Below are 20,720 nucleotides of genomic sequence, written 5' to 3' on the forward strand. Positions count from 1 at the left end.
GAGTGGCTGATACTCATCATGACCTCCCCCTCTTGCCCTCCTCGGGCCGCCCCCCCAGGGCCAAGCCACAGACATCGCCATCCAGGCAGAGGAGATCATGAAACTCAAGAAGCAGCTGTACGGCATCTACGCCAAGCACACCAAACAGAGCCTGCGGGTGATCGGTGAGTGCCCCGCCCGCACGCCCCGCCGCCTCCTTCACGTTAGCCAACACACGCCGGGCAGGCCTCGTGCTAAGCCGGGGCCTCTCGACCTCGGCACAGGGGGGCACTCAGGGCTGGACCGTCCTCTGTCCTGGCCTCTGTGGGACGTGGACCAGCATCCCTGGCCGCTGCCCACTGGACGCCAGGTGTCAGCCAGTGTCCCCTAGGGGGCAGAATCACCCCCCCAGTGGAGATCCCCTGTCCTAAAAAGACCAATTCGCAGAATCTTTATGAAAACTTCATTGAACGCGGTCCTCAATAAAGACTATTCCAAATGGCCGAGAAATAGAAGACAAAGTGCTCATCATCTTTAGTGATGACACTTAAACATGACATCATTAGGGGCACCTGGCTGGCTTAGTCAGTACAGCACGTGACTCTTCATCTCAGGGTCGGGAGTTCAAGCCCCACAGTGGGCATGGAGACTACTCCAAATAAATAAATAAATAAAATGTGACTATATATATGTATAATAAATATATGTAATATATAATTAATATAAAACAATATATTTATATTTTATAGTATAATTTATAATATAATTATATATTATATATTTTATTACATGTATTTTATAATATATAATTATATAATATAATTTATAATGTAATTATAATGTACATATTTAATATAAAATAATATATAAAATATATATAAATATATAAACTATATATATATTTTTTTTTTAAGATTTATTTATTTATTTTAGAGAGTATGTGGTGGCAGGGGCAGAGGTAAAGAGAAACCCAAGCAGACTCCACACTGACTGCAGAGCCCGACACCGGGGCTCGATCTCATGACCCTGAGATCACACCCGGAGCTGAAACCAAGAGTTGGCTGCTTAACCGACTGTGTCCCCCAGGCACCCCTTGCGCATCTATTTTTTTTTTTTAAATAACATCATTAGTTTTTAGGGCAAGGCCAATTCAGGCTGCAGTGAGATACCATTTCAATCCACTAGAAAAGCTAAAATCTAAAACCCAACCCGAAATGCCAGTGAGGACGTGGAGAAGCTGCAGGCGGGAGTGAGAACAGTTCCACCGCTCCGGAAAGCCGCCTGACACTCCCACCTCGGGCTCAGAATGCCCAAAATGCCAGGGCTCCCCCGCTCCACACATAACCAAGAGGAGCGAGTGCTCATGTCCACTGGCGCTGCGGGCAGGAGGGCTGACGGCCGTCCTGTGTGTCGGAGCCCCACGCTGGGAGACACCCGCAAGCCCAACAGCAGCAGGACAAGTGTGTTAGTGCTTTATTCACGCTGTGGAATGCCCCGTGGCAACGACAGAGACCCGTCCACAGCGANCCGCTCCGGAAAGCCGCCTGACACTCCCACCTCGGGCTCAGAATGCCCAAAATGCCAGGGCTCCCCCGCTCCACACATAACCAAGAGGAGCGAGTGCTCATGTCCACTGGCGCTGCGGGCAGGAGGGCTGACGGCCGTCCTGTGTGTCGGAGCCCCACGCTGGGAGACACCCGCAAGCCCAACAGCAGCAGGACAAGTGTGTTAGTGCTTTATTCACGCTGTGGAATGCCCCGCGGCAACGACAGAGACCCGTCCACGGCGTCACATGGCAGCCGGGCTGAACCTCAGAAACATACTGCCGAGTGGGAAAAAGGAGTAAATACCCTGTGATTCCACGTTTTTAAAAACAGAAAGAAGCACACTTACCTATGCCGTCAGGCTGCTGTTAGGCTAGCAGTTACTGTGGGACCGGAGGAGTCGGTGACTGGGAGTAGGCTCCAGCAGGGGGCGGTCGGGGGTCTGGGCATGGCCCATGTTTCGATCTGTGTGCTGGCCATGTGGGTATGTCCACGCTGTCCACTTGCCATCTGGGTGTGTATTAGACATCAATAACCAGTAAAAAAAAAGAAAAATGGAAATAGGTATTTTACCCATGGGGAAACTGAGGCACCAAGAGGGGAAGGCCAGTGTCACCCAGCGAAGAAGTGGCAGAATGGGGACCCTGACCTGGCCCCAGGTCTCCACCCTTAACCACACACATCCTGCCTCTTGCTTCCCCTGGCAGAGTCGGCCATGGAGAGGGACCGCTACATGAGCCCCATGGAGGCCCAGGAGTTTGGCATCTTAGACAAGGTTCTGGTCCACCCTCCCCAGGACGGTGAGGATGAGCCCAAGCTGGTGCAGAAGGAGCCCGTGGCCGTGGCGGCGGCAGCAGAGCCGTCCCCCGCAAGCATCTGAGAGCTGGACCTCACCCTCCAGAGGAAAGTCGGGGGAGCTAGGCACCAGACGCTGGAGCCGCAGCCCTGCCCACCCCTCGCTGCTGAGCCTGGAAGGGCCCCATGAGGAACTCTGGGTTTGGGGCTGCCCCTAAGGGCAGGTATCTTGAATGAGACACTGTGATTTTCAATTAAATCTTTGTAGTCTTTGATCCCCATCTGTGTCACCTTCCCTGCCTGCTCCACCATGGCACGCACATGTGTGCCCTGCACAAGGCCTCTTCTGCTTTCACCCCGACCCTGAGGCTCTGATCCTCCGAGCCCTAACTGCAGCAAACTCTGCTGAGCAAATAGGGCATTTCCAGCACTTTCTAGAGGCCACGACATACCGTGAAGACATCAAAAATTCCTGTCTTCAAAGAACTTATTCTTGTGGGGGTAAACAGCTTTTTAAAAAGTAGGGAAAGAGGTATGCAGTGTGTGTGTGTGAGAGAGAGAGAGAGGGTTACAGCTTTCGTTGTGGTGGCCAGCAAAGGCCCTGCTGAGAAGGTGATGCTTGAAGAAAGATGTTTAAGGTGAGAGAGGGCATAGCAAGTGCAAAGGCCCTGTGGCAGGACTGTGGCTGCCATATGGGAGGGGCCAAGGAGGCTTGTGGCTGAAATGGAGTGGCGGGGGGACAATGGAGAGATGAGAACAGAAAGGAAGGAGGACAGACCTTAAAAGGCCTGGTAGATCTGAGCAAGGAGGGAGATGAGCCATGGAGGGTTCTGAGAAGAACGAAAAAGGAGGACTGTGGCTTCCACGGAGTACGAGAGCAGTGCAGCCAGCGTGGAAACCGGGAAACCAGTTCAGACACTTGGAAAATCAGATGAAGGCTGGCGGCCCCAGCTGGGTGGCCAGGAGAGGTCAGATTCTAGCCAGGTCTTTTTTTTTTTTTTTTAAGATTTTATTTATTTATTTGACAGAGAGAGAGACAGCCAGCAAGAGAGGGAACACAAGCAGGGGGAGTGGGAGAGGAAGAAGCAGGCTCATAGCAGAGGAGCCTGATGTGGGGCTCGATCCCATAACGCTGGGATCACGCCCTGAGCCGAAGGCAGACGCTTAACCGCTGTGCCACCCAGGCGCCCCCTAGCCAGGTCTTAAAGGCAGATCTGACAGGTGGAAAGGCAGCGGGGAGGCGCAGGTGTGGGGGCAGGGGATGAGGAGTCGAGTTTGGACATGTTACTTCTGGTGTTTGATGTGCCTCAGACATTCCAGGGGATGGATGAATCTGGGGTCAGGGCTGGGAACGAAAATGGTAAAGACATCATCGGTATGTCGAATTAGCAGGCAGGCTGAGAACCGGCTTGGATCTGGCACAGTGGAAGTCACTGACGGCATGAGTGGGAGCACTTTCAGTGCTGTGGGGGCCGAGAGCCAGACTGGAGTGCACCCAGAGGGAAGAGGAGGGAAGACACGGGAGCTGGACACTTTTTTCAAGGAATTTCATTGTCTCAGGAAAGCAAAGACCCTGTGGCTATCCCTGGAGGGGTCGTGCGGTCAATATTTCAACATGTAGGGGCACCTGGGTGGCTCAGTCATTAAACGTCTGCCTTCAGCTCAGGTCATGATCCCAGAATCCTGGGATCGAGCCCTGAGTCGGGCTCCTTGCTCAGCGGGGAGCCTGCTTCTCCCTCTCCCACTCCCCCTGCTTGTGTTCCCTCTCTTGCTCTCTCTCTGTCAAATAAATAAAATCTTTTTTAAAAAATTCAACATGTATTTCTAAAAAGATAAATCTTTAAAAAGACCACCATAATGCCATTTGCAAACCTAAAAAAAAAAAAATAACAATACTTTCTATTGTCACATATTCAACCAGTGTCCAAATCTCCCCCAGTTACCTCTATGTTCCTAGTTTGTTCGAGTCAGCATCCAAATAAGCTTCATACCTTGCAACTGGTTGGTATATCCCGAGTCTCTTTTAACTGTGGGTTTCCCCCTTAATCTCTCAATCTCTCCCTCTTTTTCTTCTCTTTCCTTGAAATCACTTGTCTTGTGGACTTCCCATCTGAATTTTGATGACTGGATCAGGACGGGCTGTGACCTCTGTGACTTGAGGTATAAACCTAGAGAAGTCTGATCGGATTCAGGTTCCACTTGTTGGCAAATGACCTCTTAGGTGGAGGTGTGTACATCCATCAGGGGGCACCTGAAGGGTCAAATGTGGTTCCTCATTTTGTGATGTTAGAGGACGATGACAATCCGTGTCTAGATCCACTAAATATTCCAATAAGGGCTGCAAAATGGTGCTATGTCAATGCTACCCTTAAAGGAAGAGGATTTTTTTGTTTTGTTTTTTGTTTATAAGGTGGGAGCCAGCCTGTTTGTACACCGGTGGGAACGACCCAGTTGAGAGGTGGAATGGCTGATGCTTGGTTTTAACCTTTGACCCCAACCTCTAACTTGGCCCCACCCCATGATCACGGACTTGATGTCCCTCCCTTAAACCCCGTGCCCTTGACCCCTTCCTCTCGGCCTGAGCGGACTTTTCCCTTGATCTCAAGTTCTGGACGACCTCACAGCCCGGGCCTTGGCCCAAACCCTCTTATGGCTCTTGACCTCGAACCCCAGGCGGAATCCTACCGTCAAGCCCCGCCCCCCACCGTCTACGGCGCCCAACGGCGCGGGAGAGGAGGTGGGATCTGTGGGGAGCCAATAGCTTGAGAGGGCGAGCCGAGCAGCAACCAGTAGCCTTGACCGGAGGGCGGGACTCTGGGGAACGCCAATCATCGAAGGGGCTCGGTGCGGCCACAGCCAATGGCTCCAGGGCGGGGGCGTAACCCTGACTACGACAGCTTCCACGACCCGGCTCCGGGGATATGGCCGGGAGTGGGCGGCTGGCGCTGGGGACGCTGCCATTGTCCGGCTGGGTGCGGGGCTCGGGCCCGGCCGTACTGAGCCGCCTTCGGGACGCAGCCGTCGTGCGGCCAGGTTTCCTAAGCGCGGCCGAGGAGGAGACGCTGAGCCGCGAGCTGGAGCCCGAGCTGCGCCGCCGCCGCTACGAATACGATCACTGGGACGCGGTGAGGCAGGCGGCGCTGGGGGCGGGGCCGCATTGGGGCGGGGCTACTGGGGAGGCGGGACCTGTAGCGTTGGAGGTGGGGACAGGGGTGGAGCACTGGGTTGGAGGCGGAGTCTTGGTGCTGCCCAGGGGCTTTGCGGGCAGGGAAAGCTTTTCGGAGATGAGGGCATGTCCATAGTTGGAGGCCGGACCTGGAACTGTAAGGTGTTTGGGGGACATGAGCAAGTTTAGGGGCCGAAACCGGTGTGGAGCGAGATGAGGGAAGGTCACCAGTTGGGGGCGGAGACAGAAGACTTGAGTGGGATCGGTTGTGGGCGGAGACAGACAAAATTGAATATTGCGGTGGGGCCAGCACTGGGGACAAGCTCTGGGACTGAATTGGAACCTGAAGGTGGGTACAAAGGAGTAAGGCCAGGCCTAGTAGGACAGGATTTGGGGTTTGAGTCCCAGTATCTTAGGGTAGATAGGACCAAGGTGGTAAGTTGAGGGTGATGTCAAGGAACATGCTGGGAAAACCAGTCCTTTGCACTCTGCCCCCCCCCGTGCCTCAGTTTCCCTGTTCCCTCTGAGAGCTTCCTGGCTTAACCGCAACTCTCTGTGCAGGCCATCCACGGTTTCCGAGAGACAGAAAAGTCACGCTGGTCAGAGGCAAGCCGGGCCATCCTGCAGCGCGTGCAAGCAGCCGCCTTTAGCCCTGGCCAGACCCTGCTGTCCCCTGTGCATGTGCTGGACCTGGAACCTCGGGGCTACATCAAGCCGCACGTGGACAGCATCAAGGTGGGCACAGGCCAGAGCCTTGGAGCTCCCGGCTGGGGGTGGGCCGGCCAGGCCAGAGGCTGACTGGCCACCGTGCACCCTTTTTCCAGTTCTGTGGAGCCACCATCGCTGGTCTGTCCCTACTATCTCCCAGCGTCATGCGGCTGGTGCACACCCAGGAGCCAGGGGAGTGGCTGGAACTCTTGCTGGAGCCAGGCTCCCTCTACATCCTTAGGTACAGCCCCCACGGAGCCCCCCAGCCCAGTAACTCATCAGATGCCCACCTAGCATGTTGAGCACCTTCTGTGTTTCAGCCCTCCCAGCAGACACGATCATTGCCCCATGGCAGGCGCTTTGCCTGGCGCAGGCAGGGGCTGCCCTCATCCTACCAGCCACAGCTTGTTTTCTCTTGCAGGGGCTCAGCCCGTTATGACTTCTCCCATGAGATTCTTCGGGATGAAGAGTCCTTTTTTGGGGAGCGTAGGGTTCCCCGGGGCCGACGCATCTCTGTGATCTGCCGCTCCCTCCCTGAGGGGATGGGACCAGGGGAGCGGGGACAGCCACCCCCAGCCTGCTGAACCCCATGCCCTTCCCCCAGCTTCTCAGAGACACCATGTTTGTGAATAAAGTTGGAGAGTGGACAAACTGGCCTTCCTGCACTGGCTGTTCCGGGGGCTGAGCGGTGCAGGGGAAGCCCAGGAACCACCCCCCCGCCATCCCTCCCTGCACCGGGAGCTAAGGTGGTGGGGTCAGGGTACACTGGCTGAACACAGTCCTGTGGCAGCATTTCCTTTATTACGCTCCTTGCAGGCGGCCCCCAGCCCACCTCCGCTCCGGTCTCCAATAAATAAGTCAGCAGAGCTCCTCCAGGAGCCGCAGGGGCCCAGGCCCGGCGTCCTTAGGCGCCACAGCTGCAGGCGGCCGCCGAGAGCTGGGGCAGCCGCTGCCAGCGGTGGCGGTCGTCAAGAAAGGCCACGTCGGAGTAGCGGGTGGGCCGGCAACAGGGCCCGCCGTGGGCTCGGCCCTGGCCCCGCAGCCGGGCCAGTGTCAGGCCGTGCTGGGTGCGCGCGCCGCGGGGGCAGCTGCCCGCACAGTAGCGGAAGATGACCGTCTCCTCCGAAGCGTAGCCCAGACCCAGCTCAGCCACAGGTAGCGACAGGCTCCACAGCTGGCACGGGCTGGCCAGGGCTCGGCGCAGGCGGGCACCTGCGGGGACAAGGGGCAGCTGACAGCAGGTGGGGTCTGGGCAGGAAAGAGCTGGGGAGTCTCGCGGGGTCCAGGGGGTCCTTACCCAGCTGCAGCCTCTGGGTCCCCCGGAGCTCTTCTTCCACCACCGGAGCCCCCCAAGCACCAGGGCCTCTGCTGAGGCCCAGCTGCAGCGACAGGAGCAGCAGACAGCAGAGTAGGATTCTTCCCGTGGCCATTGTGACAGGCGGGTCCTGACAGTGGGGACGCTCGCACCCTCAATTTATCCCCCTGCCGGGGCAGGGGACGTAACCTCTTCCTTGCCGTTGCTGTACCAGCAGGACGACCCCCACGTCCCACAGCAGCTGCCCGAGCTGCCCGCCCGCATCCCCAGGCCAGTTCCTCTGCCCCACCCCCGTGCGTCTGAGAGTTAAGTGCTCACCCCCTCCCCGCCCCATCCAGACATTCCGCAGACCCATTTCCGACACCCCTTCACCCCTGATTTACGAGTGGCGGCAGCCAGAGCCGAACCCAGGGCGGGCCATGGGGTCCCCCACCCCACCTGCTTCCTGGAAAGAGGTGGGGGCAGCACTGAGGACCCACCAGTGGGGCCCCTCCCCATTTGGGGTGCCAGGGCTCTGGAATCCCCACACCGTGCACCAGGTAGAGAGGGACGGGGGGGAGGTGCAGAGACAGGTCAGCCCGTGGCCAGGCTGCCAGGGAACCCTCCATCATGGCTGCCACCTGGAGGATTAAGGCGTCATGCCCCTGTCTCCGGGCCTGGCTGAGCCAGCATCAAAACAGGAAAAGGGAGAGGCCCGGGGACAGCCAAGAAGTGGGACACGAGGCTAGGAAGCTCACCCTGCAGGGACTCCTGTCTCTAGAAGGCCCACCGGAGGCCCCTGGGACCTCACAGCCCCATCCCGGCATTAGGGCCAGAGGGGAGGTTAAGCCGGCCAGGTCTGAGAGGCAGCAGCAGCAATTTCCAGTGACTTCCATGCCACACCCGTGACCTCGGGGAAAGGAGGCCCACCCTCACCTGTGAAAGGGAGCTAAGCAGAGTCCTTCCGACGTGAGGTTCTGAGGACAGACAGATGGCATGTTTAGTGTTGAACACGCTGCCCGAGGGAGTGAGGAGCTGGCGAGAGCAAGCCTTCCTTTGCGGCAAAGGAAGCTCGAGGAGCTTGGGTACGTGTTTAAAGAGGTACTCGATCCCACGTGGGTCAGAGCCGCGAAAACTCAGGGAGGACCCTGCAGCCCAGGGGGCAAAAACCATCGTGTGCTTCCCCACAGCTGGGGGTGCTGCGTGAGCGAGGCAGGTACGCCCCAGGCTGTGGGGAGGGGTGCAAACCCGCAGCAGTTGAGCCTTTGCTCCGCAAACTGCCAGTCACCCGCCTCCGCCCCAGGAACACATTGGCTCAGGATCTCGTCCTAAACAGCTGGGCAGAGACGCGAGCTCAGCAGCCGCTGCTGGGACTGACCCAAACTCCGTCCACGACAGACCGCCTCAGTCATGCTGGGGTGGTTACTGAGTGCTTGCGAGACCACCTTCGGACAGACATCGTCACTTGTCCGACGTCGCCCAGAATTAAACAGAGCCAGGATGTGAGGCCAGATCCTGCTCAACACAAGGCCCTGGGCATGTGGGCCGGCCCGGCTGGGGAGGCCGCAGACCTCAGTCCCGTGGCAGGGAGGCCAGGGGCAACACTGCTTTCCTGCTGCTCCAAAAGGCCTGGCGGAAGGATGGGGAGGGAGGCTGGACGGACCTGGGACATTCCTAGGAATTAGCCTGTCATCTCTGGCATCCCTGCTCGGCGGCCAAGGGCCTGTGGAACTGGGTGGGGAAGTTTTCCACCCAGGATCCCGCCTCGGGCAAGACGGAAGCCCCACATCCTGCCCCCCCCCGCAAGCAGGATCACTCAGAACAGGGGTTCAAAAGCAGTGCCAGCAGCCAAATTGCATTTTCAGCAACGAAACTGTCCACGAACTCAAGAAGCCCTCCGATGGCGGAACAGCGGCAACGCGAGATAAAACAAATGCATAACTAAGTCATTAGAAATAAGGGAAGCCCTAGAAACATCCCTAGAAAGCTGAAAAATAGGGTCCAGGTGCCAACATCAGGAATAAAAGGGTTTGGGATTTTGTGGCCACGTTGGGACAGCGCCCACCAGCGGAGAACCACCTGACACAGGCTCAGGCCAGGGCTCGCAGGCCACCTTGGTGGGAGGGAGCAAAGGCAAAAATCATCTGCAGGATTTGCCTGCAAAGCCCACTGCCCAGGAGGCCCCCACAGAGCCCCTGAGCCGGCCTCAGTTCCCCTCCAAAGTTAGAAAAGACAACAATCGATCATGAAGAGAAATCAGATGAGGAACCAGGACACCCACGAGCTTCAGGAACCAGGTATCTGGCACAGACCCTAATAAGACAGATGCTTAAGACAAAAACGTGAAAGAAGGGATCAAAACCATTAGGGGCAAGGCACGCAAAACAGACCGGCTGATCTGAAAAGGAAGCAAAGATAGTTCGAGACCTGGAGAAAAGCCATGGAAGCGCAGCACTTCGTGGGTTAAGGGGGATAAGCTACAGCCGAGACAGAACCAGAAGCCAGAGCGGGAGAGACGCCCCGCCCGCAGCGGATGCTCAGTGAGGGCGACAGCCTGAGGACTAAGAGGAGCCAGCTCTAAGGGGCAGCGGAAGGTTCCAGAGGGAGGGGCCCGCGGGAGGGAGAGACCTACACAGAGAAAACTGCCTGGGGTGACCTGGAATGGACAAGGCGGGGCTCCGGGACTCGGGGAGCAGGGGACGGACAAAGCGAACGCCCAGAAAGTTCTGGAGACCGAGCCTGTTTATTGGGCGGGCGGGCGCCAGAGCCCGTCACTCCTTGAGGGAGAAGTGCATCTTGTCCCCAATCATCTTGCGCTCGGGGTTGAGCCGCTTGAGGATCTGGGCGAGCACGTTCACCGTCTGCTCGCTGCTCAGCCCCGTCTTCTTCGTCTGGAACTTCTTCAGCAGGTCCTTGGTGGTCATGGGCTTCCGCGTCAGATAGCGGCGCACGGCGTCCTCCGTCACCTGCACGTCACTGAGGCGCAGAGGGCGGGGAGCGCGGGCGTCAGCAGGAGGCCTCCCCACGCCCCTGCCCTGCCCCTGCTGCCCTCGCCCACTTACCCGCTGCTGGGGGTCGACTTCCCGGACTGGGGCTGAGGGGTCGACTTCCCCGACAGGCTCTGGGGCCCGGCGTCCAGCCGCAAACGCTTGGCCACCGGCGTCTCGTTCGTCCGCTTGCCTGGGGGAGCAGGGGTGGGACTGAGTCGGGGGGGGGGCTGCACCCCTGGGGGCCCAGGCGGAGGGGTACCAGGATCCCCCGTGCGGGGGGCTCGGGGGCGGGCGGGCCCAACTCTGGCCTCCGGTCCTGAGGCAGCACGAGGGAGCGAGGGTGGCCGGCGGAGGGGCCGGTGAGGCCGGGCGCGCTCACCCTGCTCCAGCTTGCTGGCGGCCGCGCGCAGGGTGGAGGACGTGCTGCCGCTCTCCGTGCTGGGTGTGCCCGGCCGGCTGTTGCCCCGAGAGCTGCCCCCCGACGGCCTCCGCTCCCTCTTGGGGGGCGTCTTCTTCTTCTGCGGAGATGGGGTTGGGGATGTGAGTCTAGAGACGGCCGCCCGCCCGCCCGCCCGCTCCCCCCGGGGCTGGGCCTCACCGCCATGAAGAGGGCCGAGGACGCCTCGCTGTCGATGTCGCTCTCCTCCGAGCTGTCCGACTCGTCGCTGCTGTCTGCTCGGGCCAGAGGAGGGACGTCAGTGCCAGGGTGCCCGCCCCAGCTCCACCTCAGACAAGGGGCTCTGGGATGGGGGGTGCCCGGGAAGCGGGGACGGGACCTACCTTTCCTGCGCTTCTTCTCCTGAGGCGTGGGCGCCTTCTTCTCCTCCTCCTCCTCCTTGTCCTCCTCGGGCGGCTTCTCCTCCTCGCTCTCCTCGCTGCTCTCGCTCTGCTCGTCCACGCCCTTGGGGCCCTCCTCCTGCTGGGTGACCTTGGGCTTGCCCTCCAGCTCATCCTGGGAGCTGCTGCAAGACAGAGAGAGGGCAGACGGCAAGGGACCGTGTGGGCCTGGCTGGCCCAGGCCTCACAGCCGCCTCCCGCCCGCGGCCCGCCTCACCTCGAGCCGTCGGACATGTAGTCCACCTCCTGGCCCTCGAAATCCCCGTCGTCGCTGTCTTCGAACGCCTCATCGTCGGACCCCTTCTTCTTTTTCTTCTTCTTGCCCCCCTTGGCGGGCGGTGCCTTCTTCTTGGCCTTGGGGGCTCTGCCACCTGGGGAAGCAGAGTGGGGCTCAGGCTGGCACTCAGCCTGTCTGGCGTATCCGAGGATGTCTGGACATCTTGGGAGCCCTCACCAACCAGGGAGAGACTCCCCCACGGACTCGCCTCTCACCTGCAAACCTGACCAGTCCAAGTCTACACCCTCAACTCCCTTTCTCTGACTCTCACACTCAGGCCATCATTGTCTTCTCTACAGCCCCCAGGACCGGGCACCGGGTACCAGACAACCAGAAACCACCCCTGTAGCCCAGGGCCTGCCAGAATTATTCGAACTGGCCGATCCGAAGCTGTTCACCCCCAACCCCTGCATTGCCCATCCCGTGGAAACCCCAATAAAGGCCATGGCTGAGAGCTTCCTGTCGCTCCTTTCTGCCTCCAACCAACTCTGGCACTTCCCCAGCGGCCTGCGTACCCCACTGTGTCATGCTGTGACTCCCCGCAGGCTGTGAGCGCCTGAATTTCCTTCAGGAGCGTTAACCTCCTTGAGTCATCACTCACACACCTCGACGAAGTACGACCCAGGCACAGGTCAGCCGGTTGTGCGGACCACCCAGCCACCCAGGGGGCTACGCTGGCTCACCTTCCTCGCCACTGGCCTCGCTGTCGTCGGAGGACATCTCCAGGTCATCCTCCAGGTCGTGGATGCGCAGCTCACTGGCCTTCTTGCGGCTGCGCTTCTCCTTCTCCTCGTCTTCCTCATCCTGGTCCTGATCCTTGAGCCGCCGCTGCTGCATGATACTGAAGTGGTTCAGGACTTTGTTTCTCCTGTGGGCAGGGGCAGGGGTGCAGTGGGGGGTGACAAGGGGCCTGGCTCCAGATCCTGGGCCTTCCCCTGCATCTCCACCAGGCGCTCCCCAAAGGGGAACCACAGACACAACTTAGGTGATAGGAGGGATGGCCCCAGAGGACTCACACCCATGGCATGGAACACCCTAAAGTCACATGGGGAGAGCTGGCCCTTCTTTGATTCCGTCTGCCCTGTGTCCCTCACGGAGAAGGTCTCAGTGTGGTGTTGGTATCCCAGCATCTCTCTCTAGCTCAGGGCCTTTCTCAGGCAACAGAATTTGGCCACAGTGTATTCACGTCCATGTGTTTTTATGGTAGTTTATGGGTGCCTTCGTTTTTATGACAAACAATACTGGTGTTTCCATGTACCGTGCTGATAAAAGTTTTCAAAAAATATGACTGCATCTAAGGAGAGTCTTAGGATTGGGGCGCCTGGGTGGCTCAGTCGTTACGCATCTGCCTTCGGCTCAGGGCGTGATCCCGGTGTTCTGGGATCGAGCCCCACATCAGGCTCCTGTGCTGGGAGCCTGCTTCTTCCTCTCCCATTCCCACTGCTTGTGTTCCCTCTCTCACTGGCTGTCTCTATCTCTGTCAAATAAATAAATAAAATCTTAAAAAAAAAAAAAAAAAAAAGGAGAGTCTTAGGATTGTATCTAACAGCACAAAGTTCCTCAGTGGTGTGAAGAGGAGTGAAGTTCTATCGCACAACAATGTGAGTAGATTTAACACTTCTGAGTGGCACACTTAAAAATGGTTAAGATGGTAAATTGTATGTGTTTTTTACAATTGAAAGTATTTTTAATTAAAAAAAAGGAATGAGGGGGGCTTGGGTGGTGCAGTCGTTAAGCGTCTGCCTTCGGCTCAGGGCGTGATCCCGGCATTCTGGGATCGAGCCCCACATCAGGCTCCCCCACTAGGAGCCTTCTTCTTCCTCTCCCACTCCCGCTGCTTGTGTTCCCTCTCTCGCTGGCTGTCTCTATCAAATAAATAAATAAAATCTAAAAAAAAACAAAAAAACAAAAAAAAAATAAAAAAAGGAATGAAGGGGCACCTGGGTGGCTCAGTCGTTAAGTGTCTGCCTTTGGCTCAGGGCATGATCCCAGCGTTATGGGATCAAGCCCCACATCAGGCTCCTCCACTGGGAGCCTGCTTCTTCCTCTCCCACTCCCCCTGCTTGTGTTCCCTCTCTCGCTGGCTGTCTCTATCTCTGTCAAATAAATAAATAAAATCTTTAAAAAAAAAAAAAGGAATGAAACACTCACATGCTACAACATGGATGAACCTTGAAGACGTTACGCGGAATCAAATATGCTAGTCACAAAAGGACAAATACTGCACGATCCCACTTATATGAGGGCCCTAAAAAGGTCAAACTCAGAGACGGAAAGTGGAATGGTGGGAGCCAGGGGCTGGGGGAGTGGGACAAACAGTTACTGTTTAATGGGGACAGAATCTCAGTATGGGAAGATGAGAAAGTTCTGGAGACAGATGGCGGTGATGGTTGTACAACAATGTGAATGTACTTAATGCCACTGGATACTTAGAAATGGTTAAACGGTAAACTTTATACTATATAGATCTTACCTATAATTGATCTAGCCATAGCCCTCCTGCCTGGGGGAAGCCAAGTGGGCCAGAGATACCCTCCCCTGCTCTGCCAATTCCTGCTCCAGGGCTCAGCTCAGCTCCACCCTCCCCCCAGCTCTCAGCACCCTGTGTGTCCCTGATACTTCTGTGTCTGTATCCCACACTGAACTGGGAGCTCCCTGAGGGCCTGGTGGAGTCTGGCTTGGTCACCACTGAGTACCCAGCTCCCAGCCAGACAGAAAGCTATGCTGACACACTCCCTTTCCAAATGTTTCGGCCCCCTTCTGGGGAGCTGGGAGAGGGCAATGTCTGGCTCCTGCCTCCCTCCAGGCCTGCCCGGGCTCACTCACCTCTCCCATTCCTCCTCGGCCTCTTCAGCGGTGAGTGTGCGATGCCGGGCCAGTGGTGTGAAGTTATACCAGTTGTGCACGGGGAAGGCCTCAAAGGCCCCATCAGGGCACTGGGTGAAGATGTAGTAGGACGTGTTTTCTGTCACACCTCCCTTCTTTATGCCCTTGAACCTGCAGAGGGTCATGGTCATAGCCTGGCCCTCAGGACCGCCCCTTGCCTGCCTATGCCCCATGGCGTGCCCCTTCTCCAGAACTATCTGGGTTCTCTGAGCAAAATCCAGGGGCACCTGGGTGGCTCAGTCGGTTAAGTGCCTAACTTTGGCTCAGGTCATGATCTCGGGATCCTGGAATCGAGCCCCGCGTTGGACTCCACACTCAGCAGGAAGTCTGCTTGTCCCTCTCCCTCTGCCCCTCCCCACCCCCATGCTCTCAAATAAATAAATAAGATCTTAGAAAAATAAAATCCAAGGCTTGGGCTGGCCCTTCAACTGTGTAAGCCTCAATTTCCCCATCTGGAAAGCAGGGCCAGCACTCCCCACCTCACAGAGCGAGCTCAGGGCTCCCCTCATTGTATGTATCATGGTCCTTTCTGGAAGGACCATGGTAGATTAGCTGTGAAACAGGGGCCCTGCAGTCAAGACCCCTCCAGATTTGCCTCTGGGTTACTCCTCACGCCTGAACTACTGCTAGCCTCCTCCTGGCCTCTACCCTCACCCTTCTCTGCCCTAAAGTCTGGGAAATCTTACAGAGTGCCCTTTCCCTGCCTACAAGTTTCAAGGCTCCCCAGGGCCCCGGCCCACCCACAGTCCAGTTGCATCCTGGCATCCACTGTCCTGGTCTATCCACCCACCCTCTGTCACTGTCACTGTCACGCCCTGTGACAGTCCCTAGGGCTCTGGGGGGCATTTGGTGCTTTTGTGCATGCTCCTCTTCCTGGAGTGCCCCCCACTCACCTGACCTCCCAACCCTCCCAACCCCCAGTCTCTGGGCGGCCCCCTGCTGTGTGATCAGGGCGGGTTCTCAGGCTCCCCACACCCTGGTCCCTAGGGCTCCCTGCATGAGCACCAGCTTGGTTCACCTTCAGAAATAAAACCCCACGAGAGCCATGGGAGTCGAGGGAGGACGCCCAACCGAGTTAGGACACGAGGGGGATGCGGGAGGCACTCACTGCCGCCACCACTTACTTTCGGCCCGATTTGCCATTGACGCGGAGCAGCCAGGGCTGGTCCTCCGGCCGGAACTCCTTGAGGACGATGCCATACTTCTTCCTTCTCGCCTCCTCGCGAAGCTTGCGGTTGAACTCGCTGCCCGCGCCGGACTCAGGCATCTCCTCCTCTTGGTAAATCTTCTTGTTGCTCAGGTCTCGCTCCAGCCGGGCCTGGGACAAGAGGGCAGGGTGGGCAGGAAACAGACACTTTCAGCATGGTGCCCGTCTTTGCTCAAGCTATGCCCGGCCCTCCCCAAGAACACCCCTTACCCCCTCTCCCAGGCTGAGCTGCAGAAGTTCAGAGCCAACCTCCTGCTTAGCAAAACAAAAAAGGGGCAGAATACTGGCCTTCCGTGCATCTGGGTGAAGGAAGTGATCTCGTGCTATGTGTCTGTTTTGCAGCTTTTCAAAGTCTGAAACTAGTTCTAAATCAACGGTTAAAAAAAAATAAACAGGGGCGCCTGGGTGGCACAGTGGTTAAGCGTCTGCCTTCGGCTCAGGGCGTGATCCCGGCGTTATGGGATCGAGCCCCACATCAGGCTCTTCCGCTATGAGCCTGCTTCTTCCTCTCCCGCTCCCCCTGCTTGTGTTCCCTCTCGCTGGCTGTCTCTATCTCTGTCAAATAAATAAATAAAATCTTTAAAAATAAATAAATAAATAAATAAAAAAAATAAACAGCTCATTTTGGTGAGAGGACAAAAGCAAAAACAATGAAAACAAGCTGCTTGGAACTGGCCCACTCCTCTTCTCTCTCCGCATTTAGACGCCATTAAAGGCTGTTTTCCAAATTTGGATCTCCAGGCAATTTGGCAGCAGTTAAGAAATTGTAAGGTGCACACACGGCTTCCCCTAGAGCTTCCTCCTCCAGACAGCGGAGGTGAAACGGCAGACACGCAGGGCTGTCTGTCCCGCCGCAGCACAAGACGGGAAGTGAATCTACCGCACATCAGCAGGGGACCGGCTCAACACAGAATACACGGGCCGTCTCCACACCACGGAAGACCACACGGCCAAAAAGAGGAGGCAAAAGCATGGAACAACTGCCAAGACGCGTTCACTGAAAAAACGCAGGATGACCGCTGTTACTTCCCACTGTCGAGTGATTTCAGATGGCTGGGAACAAGGAGATCCTACAAGCATCCAGGAAGTGGGGGGGAGGGGCAAAGTTTTATTGATGTTCGGCCACGCCCACTCATTTACATTCTGTTGTACCTGTACTGTGTTCTGGGCAGGGCGGAGTGGAAGGGCTGCACCAGACACCCGCCAGCACAGCCGAGCATATTAATTAACTGGTCCTTCAAGAAAAAGCCTGCTGACCCCGGATATAAAGGACAAGAATGAGAATGGCGGAAATTCTCAACAGCCACCCCAAGCTGGAGGACGATGGAACAAAACCTTCGAAATAAGAGGGAAAATGGCTATCAAGCAAGCATTCGATCCCGGGTTAAGGTACCCAGGCCAAGCCCAGAATCAGGGCACCCCCAGGGATGGGAGGAGTCGGTGTATGTCCCCCACCTCCTTTTCAGGGAGCCAGTCCAGGGTGTGCCTCATTACAAAAGGGGGGTGAACAGGCCTGATTCCCTGAAGGAGGTCACCCCAGAGGGCAAGGACCCCTGCCAGGCTAGCCCAGGGGGTGGTCTCGGGGACAGCTGCTGTGAAGAATGCATTTGGGGGGGTTCTACCCACGAGTTGCCCCCGTGGCGGGGGAGCAGCTACTGGGGGAGGGGATGTCCCTCAGGGTTGTGAGTGCAGACACCTGTACCTGCCCCTCCCCTGGGTGATTAGTGACAACTGAGCAGATTCGGTTTTCCCCAGGGAATGGAATCCCCCTCCTAAGATTTTTAGGGAGTGTGCCTCTTAAGTCAACAAGATTTCTGGGGGCTGTATCTCCCCATGACTAGGTTTTCAGGGGGTGTGACCTCTGAGTGGTGAAAACAAGAGTGATGAGTGATGACCAGGGAATGGGGTATGTGTAACCCCTGAGTTACTAGTGGCTGGGAGGTCACATGTCTCAAGAGGTGATAATTACTCAGGTGCTGCACCTCAAGGTGATGGGTGACGAGGGACATGGCCCCTCCAAGGGGACAAGTGACTGAGGGGTAGGCTTCTCCGGGTTCTCATGGGTCGGGGGAGAGCGGCCCCCCTACTTAACGAAGGATGGAAGGTGGTATGTTCCCCAAGTATTTACCAAGTTATTCCTCTTAGTGATGAGTGTTGTGTGGGGGCTGGGTACCCCTGATGGGTGGGTTCTTTCTCTCCTGGATGATCAATGATTAAGGATGTCCCCCAACTGAGTGATCAGGGACTTGGAAACATGGCACTCTCTCTGGATAACTTAGGTGAGACCAGAGGTCGGGGGAGCATGTTAGTCTGTATATGAACGGGTGTGCAGCTGGAGATGCTGGGAGGCAGGCACCTACAAGGGAAGAGGCTGCCGTGAGCAAGAATCCGCCTGCCCAACGTCCAGGGGGCAGGGTGCTATCATCTCTCTCAAACGGCCTCCTCTGCCCAACTAGATGAAGTGACGTTTAAAAATAGTGGAAAGAAAGGCCTGTGCTGGAAAACAAGATTGAGCAGTAGGAGCCGCCCAGCCGAGGCAAGGCCTGACGCTGCCGATGGTTAGACTTGGGTCCAGCTCCTCTGCTGGGCCGGTCCGCTGTCCGTGGCTTTGAATGCCGCTCCAATGCCCAGATGCTCCCTTCCAGTCTCCCAGCTCACATGTTCAACTGCTTATTTCCCATCTCCTCCTGGATGTCTAATACACGGATGTCGGGACCAGAGTTCCCAGATACTCCATCCATCTGGCCCTGTCACCCCTCAATATCCAGTCATTAATAAATCATGTTGGCTCCACTTCAAAACACACTAGAATCCAACCACTTCTCATAACCGCTGTTTGCTCCAGGTCCGGTGGTCACTCCCCTGGACCGCAGCCGATGCCTCCACCCTGCACACCCTCTGTCTGCCCTTGATCCCACAGCCTGTCTCCTGACGGCGCCCAGATCACTTTATAACTGCCCTGTTCAAAACCCTTTAATGGCTTCTGCTATAGACTGAACGTTTGTGTTCCACCCCAAAATGCATATGTTGAAACCTAACCCCCAGTGTGATGGCATCTGGAGGCAGGGCCTTGGGAAGGGGCTTAGGTCATGAGGGTGAAGCCCTCGTGATTGAGATGAGTGCCCTTATGAGAGAGGCCCCAGAGAGCTCCCTCACCCCTTCTGCCACGTGAGCACACAGTGAAAAGACAGCCATCTATGACCAGGGGGCAGGCCCTCACCAGACCGGAAATCTGCTGGCACCTTGATCTTGGACTTCCCAGCCTTCCGAACCGCGAGAAATACACGTGTGTCGTTTGTAAGCTGCCCCGTCTGTGTTCTGCCGTAGCCGCACCAATGGCCAGAGACAGCTTCCAAAACCCACGTGTAGGACGCAGCCCCTTCTATTGCCCAGAGAACTCTAGGCCAAAAATGCCTGTCGGTGGACACAACTTCTAAATGTTCTCCCGTCAGAAGGCCTCCTCTGCGGCCTGCCAAATCTTCCTCGCAGGGATACCCAGCAGCTCAGCCTGGGCCTCAGTACATCACTTTATCTCCACTCGGGGAGCGTGGAGGAAACCAGCCTTAGTTACCACTATACTACAGTTACTACTATAACTAAGCGTCTACCGGAACCAGCAAGTGCAGGATCAGGCTCTCGCACTCGCTCACAACGGAGACTTACCTGATTCCACGTAGCGAAGTTGACTTTATCAGCTGCGTTGAAGGCCATGATGTTGTATTTTTTAGTTGTGTTTCTGCAATGGGCAAGAAGAGGCAGTGCTCAGTCCATCGTTCCTTTAACAAACCCTCTCTGGCTCAGCAAAGCCAGGGACCCACAAAAGCCCTCAGGGGTTCCCAGTGTGTCAGGGAAAAGATCCATACTCTCCCAACCCCGTGCTGAGGAAGAGCAAGAGGAGACACAAAGATCTGGGGAAGCCCAAGATGGGGGAATAATGGGGAACTCTGCTCTGGGGGTGGGGGAGGGCAGGCAGGGAACATTTCCCAGAGGAGGAAAATCCTGGAACTGGATTTTAGAGGACCAAAAAAAGAGAGTCACAACTGGGGAAAAGGCATTCCTGCCAGAGGGAATGCCAGACCAGGAGGCTGCATCCTACCGTCTATTAATGTACATTCACTCATTCCTTCTGTTCAAGACACAGAATGCCCCCAGAGAGGCCTCGGCTCAACCCCGGCCCTGTCCTCAGGTCCCTGCTAGTTAGGAGGGAGAGTCACAGGAGGTGCCAGGCATGCCTAGAAGCTCAGGAAGGTTTTGATCCCTTCTCGGAGGAAGTGGGGAGAGGCCTCAGGGACTTACTTGGGAACTCGAACGACATACTCAGTGACGTTCTGGTTGCTGGGGCCCTGCGGGTAGAGAAGCAAGGACAGTGAGTTAGGGGTTGCGGAGGCCGCCGCCGGGATCCCCGAACTCCGCCGCATACTCACGAGAGCCGCCATGGGTGACGATCGGTGGTTCGGACCTGGTCCGCGTCCCTCAGTCCCGGGGAAGCCGCCCTCGCCGTGTCGGGTCTCTGGCCCCGATCGAGGACTCCAAGCCCGAGGTGCCACCGATCCCGGGAGCAGCTCCCCAGAAGCGGCGCTCAGTCGGCCAGCCCTCTCGGGGACCACTCCGGCCACGTCTGCGCCTGCGCCTAACCTGGAAGCGAAACACGGGCTGCGTTGCGATGGCAACCTCCTCCGCGTCTCTTCCCAGAGGGAAGAGCTCAAACTTCACCCGAGCTAGAAAACACACCTTCCGCTGCTCGCGCGGGGTCTCGCCTCTCTATACAGCGCCGTGAATTTAATCAGCACCGTGGCCACGCCTCCCTCGACGTCATACCCGGAACCGCAGGGCATCCTGGGAGGGGAGGGAGAAGCTAGCCTTCCTCGCGAGCTCTCGGGCGCCTGGCGCATGCGCCACTCCACGCCGGAAGTGAGTGCAAGGAGGCCGCGTCACCATAGCGACCGAGGCCTTTTTCTGCAGCTAGCTGCTGAGGCTCCACCTGAGCCTCTTTGGGTTAATTTCCTCCTTCTGCCCCGGGGAGACTTCATCATCTCG

At 57.0% G+C, this 20,720-nt stretch overlaps 4 protein-coding genes across 6 annotated transcripts in view; 2 read left to right on the forward strand and 2 right to left on the reverse strand.

The window, feature by feature from the left end:
• The window catches only part of CLPP (caseinolytic mitochondrial matrix peptidase proteolytic subunit), a 5,508-nt gene extending 2,911 nt beyond the window's left edge, over positions 1–2,597 (forward strand). For both annotated transcript variants that reach the window (XM_034657614.1, XM_034657615.1), the window contains exons 5-6: positions 59–164; positions 2,231–2,597. In XM_034657614.1, the coding sequence (XP_034513505.1) occupies positions 59–164; positions 2,231–2,403 (279 nt within the window). In that variant the 3' untranslated portion in view covers positions 2,404–2,597. The remainder of the gene's footprint in view (positions 1–58; positions 165–2,230) is intronic.
• Positions 2,598–5,195: 2,598 nt separating this feature from the next.
• On the forward strand, positions 5,196–6,861 carry ALKBH7 (alkB homolog 7). Its single transcript, XM_002927762.4, has 4 exons — positions 5,196–5,443; positions 6,046–6,219; positions 6,309–6,433; positions 6,614–6,861. The coding sequence occupies exons 1-4, from the start codon at positions 5,240–5,242 to the stop codon at positions 6,774–6,776; spliced, it is 666 nt and encodes a 221-aa protein (XP_002927808.2). The 5' UTR covers positions 5,196–5,239; the 3' UTR covers positions 6,777–6,861.
• Positions 6,714–7,959, reverse strand: PSPN (persephin). The gene is made up of 2 exons (XM_034657619.1): positions 7,490–7,959; positions 6,714–7,404 (listed from the first exon to the last, which is right to left on the reverse strand). Exons 1-2 carry the CDS (start codon positions 7,620–7,622, stop codon positions 7,097–7,099), a joined length of 441 nt encoding a protein of 146 aa, XP_034513510.1. The 5' UTR covers positions 7,623–7,959; the 3' UTR covers positions 6,714–7,096.
• A 2,251-nt stretch (positions 7,960–10,210) lies between these two features.
• Positions 10,211–20,534, reverse strand: GTF2F1 (general transcription factor IIF subunit 1). Of its 2 annotated transcripts, none has more exons than XM_034657617.1 (13): positions 20,415–20,534; positions 20,108–20,318; positions 19,980–20,026; positions 19,347–19,419; positions 15,601–15,794; positions 14,417–14,587; positions 12,274–12,458; positions 11,531–11,684; positions 11,257–11,435; positions 11,075–11,148; positions 10,856–10,994; positions 10,549–10,666; positions 10,211–10,462 (listed from the first exon to the last, which is right to left on the reverse strand). In XM_034657617.1, the coding sequence occupies exons 1-13, from the start codon at positions 20,516–20,518 to the stop codon at positions 10,258–10,260; spliced, it is 1,854 nt and encodes a 617-aa protein (XP_034513508.1). In that variant the 5' UTR covers positions 20,519–20,534; the 3' UTR covers positions 10,211–10,257. The 2 variants fall into 2 exon arrangements, with proteins under 2 accessions (XP_034513508.1, XP_034513507.1); XM_034657616.1 differs by having other exon boundaries at positions 11,257–11,438.
• Between the last annotated feature and the right edge of the window lie 186 nt (positions 20,535–20,720).

The sequence above is a fragment of the Ailuropoda melanoleuca genome, chromosome 4, assembly GCF_002007445.2.
Source record: "Ailuropoda melanoleuca isolate Jingjing chromosome 4, ASM200744v2, whole genome shotgun sequence".
Lineage (NCBI taxonomy): Eukaryota > Metazoa > Chordata > Mammalia > Carnivora > Ursidae > Ailuropoda > Ailuropoda melanoleuca.

Excerpts from the sequence above, each read along its gene's own strand:
- ALKBH7 (XM_002927762.4), top strand. The coding sequence starts at position 5,240 with ATGGCCGGGAGTGGGCGGCTGGCGCTGGGGACGCTGCCATTGTCCGGC. Across the intron at positions 5,444-6,045 it reads AATACGATCACTGGGACGCG|GCCATCCACGGTTTCCGAGA; the intron begins GTGAGGCAGGCG and ends CTCTCTGTGCAG. Across the intron at positions 6,220-6,308 it reads CGCACGTGGACAGCATCAAG|TTCTGTGGAGCCACCATCGC; the intron begins GTGGGCACAGGC and ends CCCTTTTTCCAG.
- PSPN (XM_034657619.1), bottom strand. The coding sequence starts at position 7,622 with ATGGCCACGGGAAGAATCCTACTCTGCTGTCTGCTGCTCCTGTCGCTG. Across the intron at positions 7,405-7,489 it reads GACCCAGAGGCTGCAGCTGG|GTGCCCGCCTGCGCCGAGCC; the intron begins GTAAGGACCCCC and ends TTGTCCCCGCAG.
- GTF2F1 (XM_034657616.1), bottom strand. The coding sequence starts at position 20,518 with ATGCCCTGCGGTTCCGGGTATGACGTCGAGGGAGGCGTGGCCACGGTG. Across the intron at positions 20,027-20,107 it reads CGTCACCCATGGCGGCTCTC|GGCCCCAGCAACCAGAACGT; the intron begins GTGAGTATGCGG and ends CTCTACCCGCAG. Across the intron at positions 10,995-11,074 it reads CCTCGGCCCTCTTCATGGCG|AAGAAGAAGACGCCCCCCAA; the intron begins GTGAGGCCCAGC and ends CCATCTCCGCAG.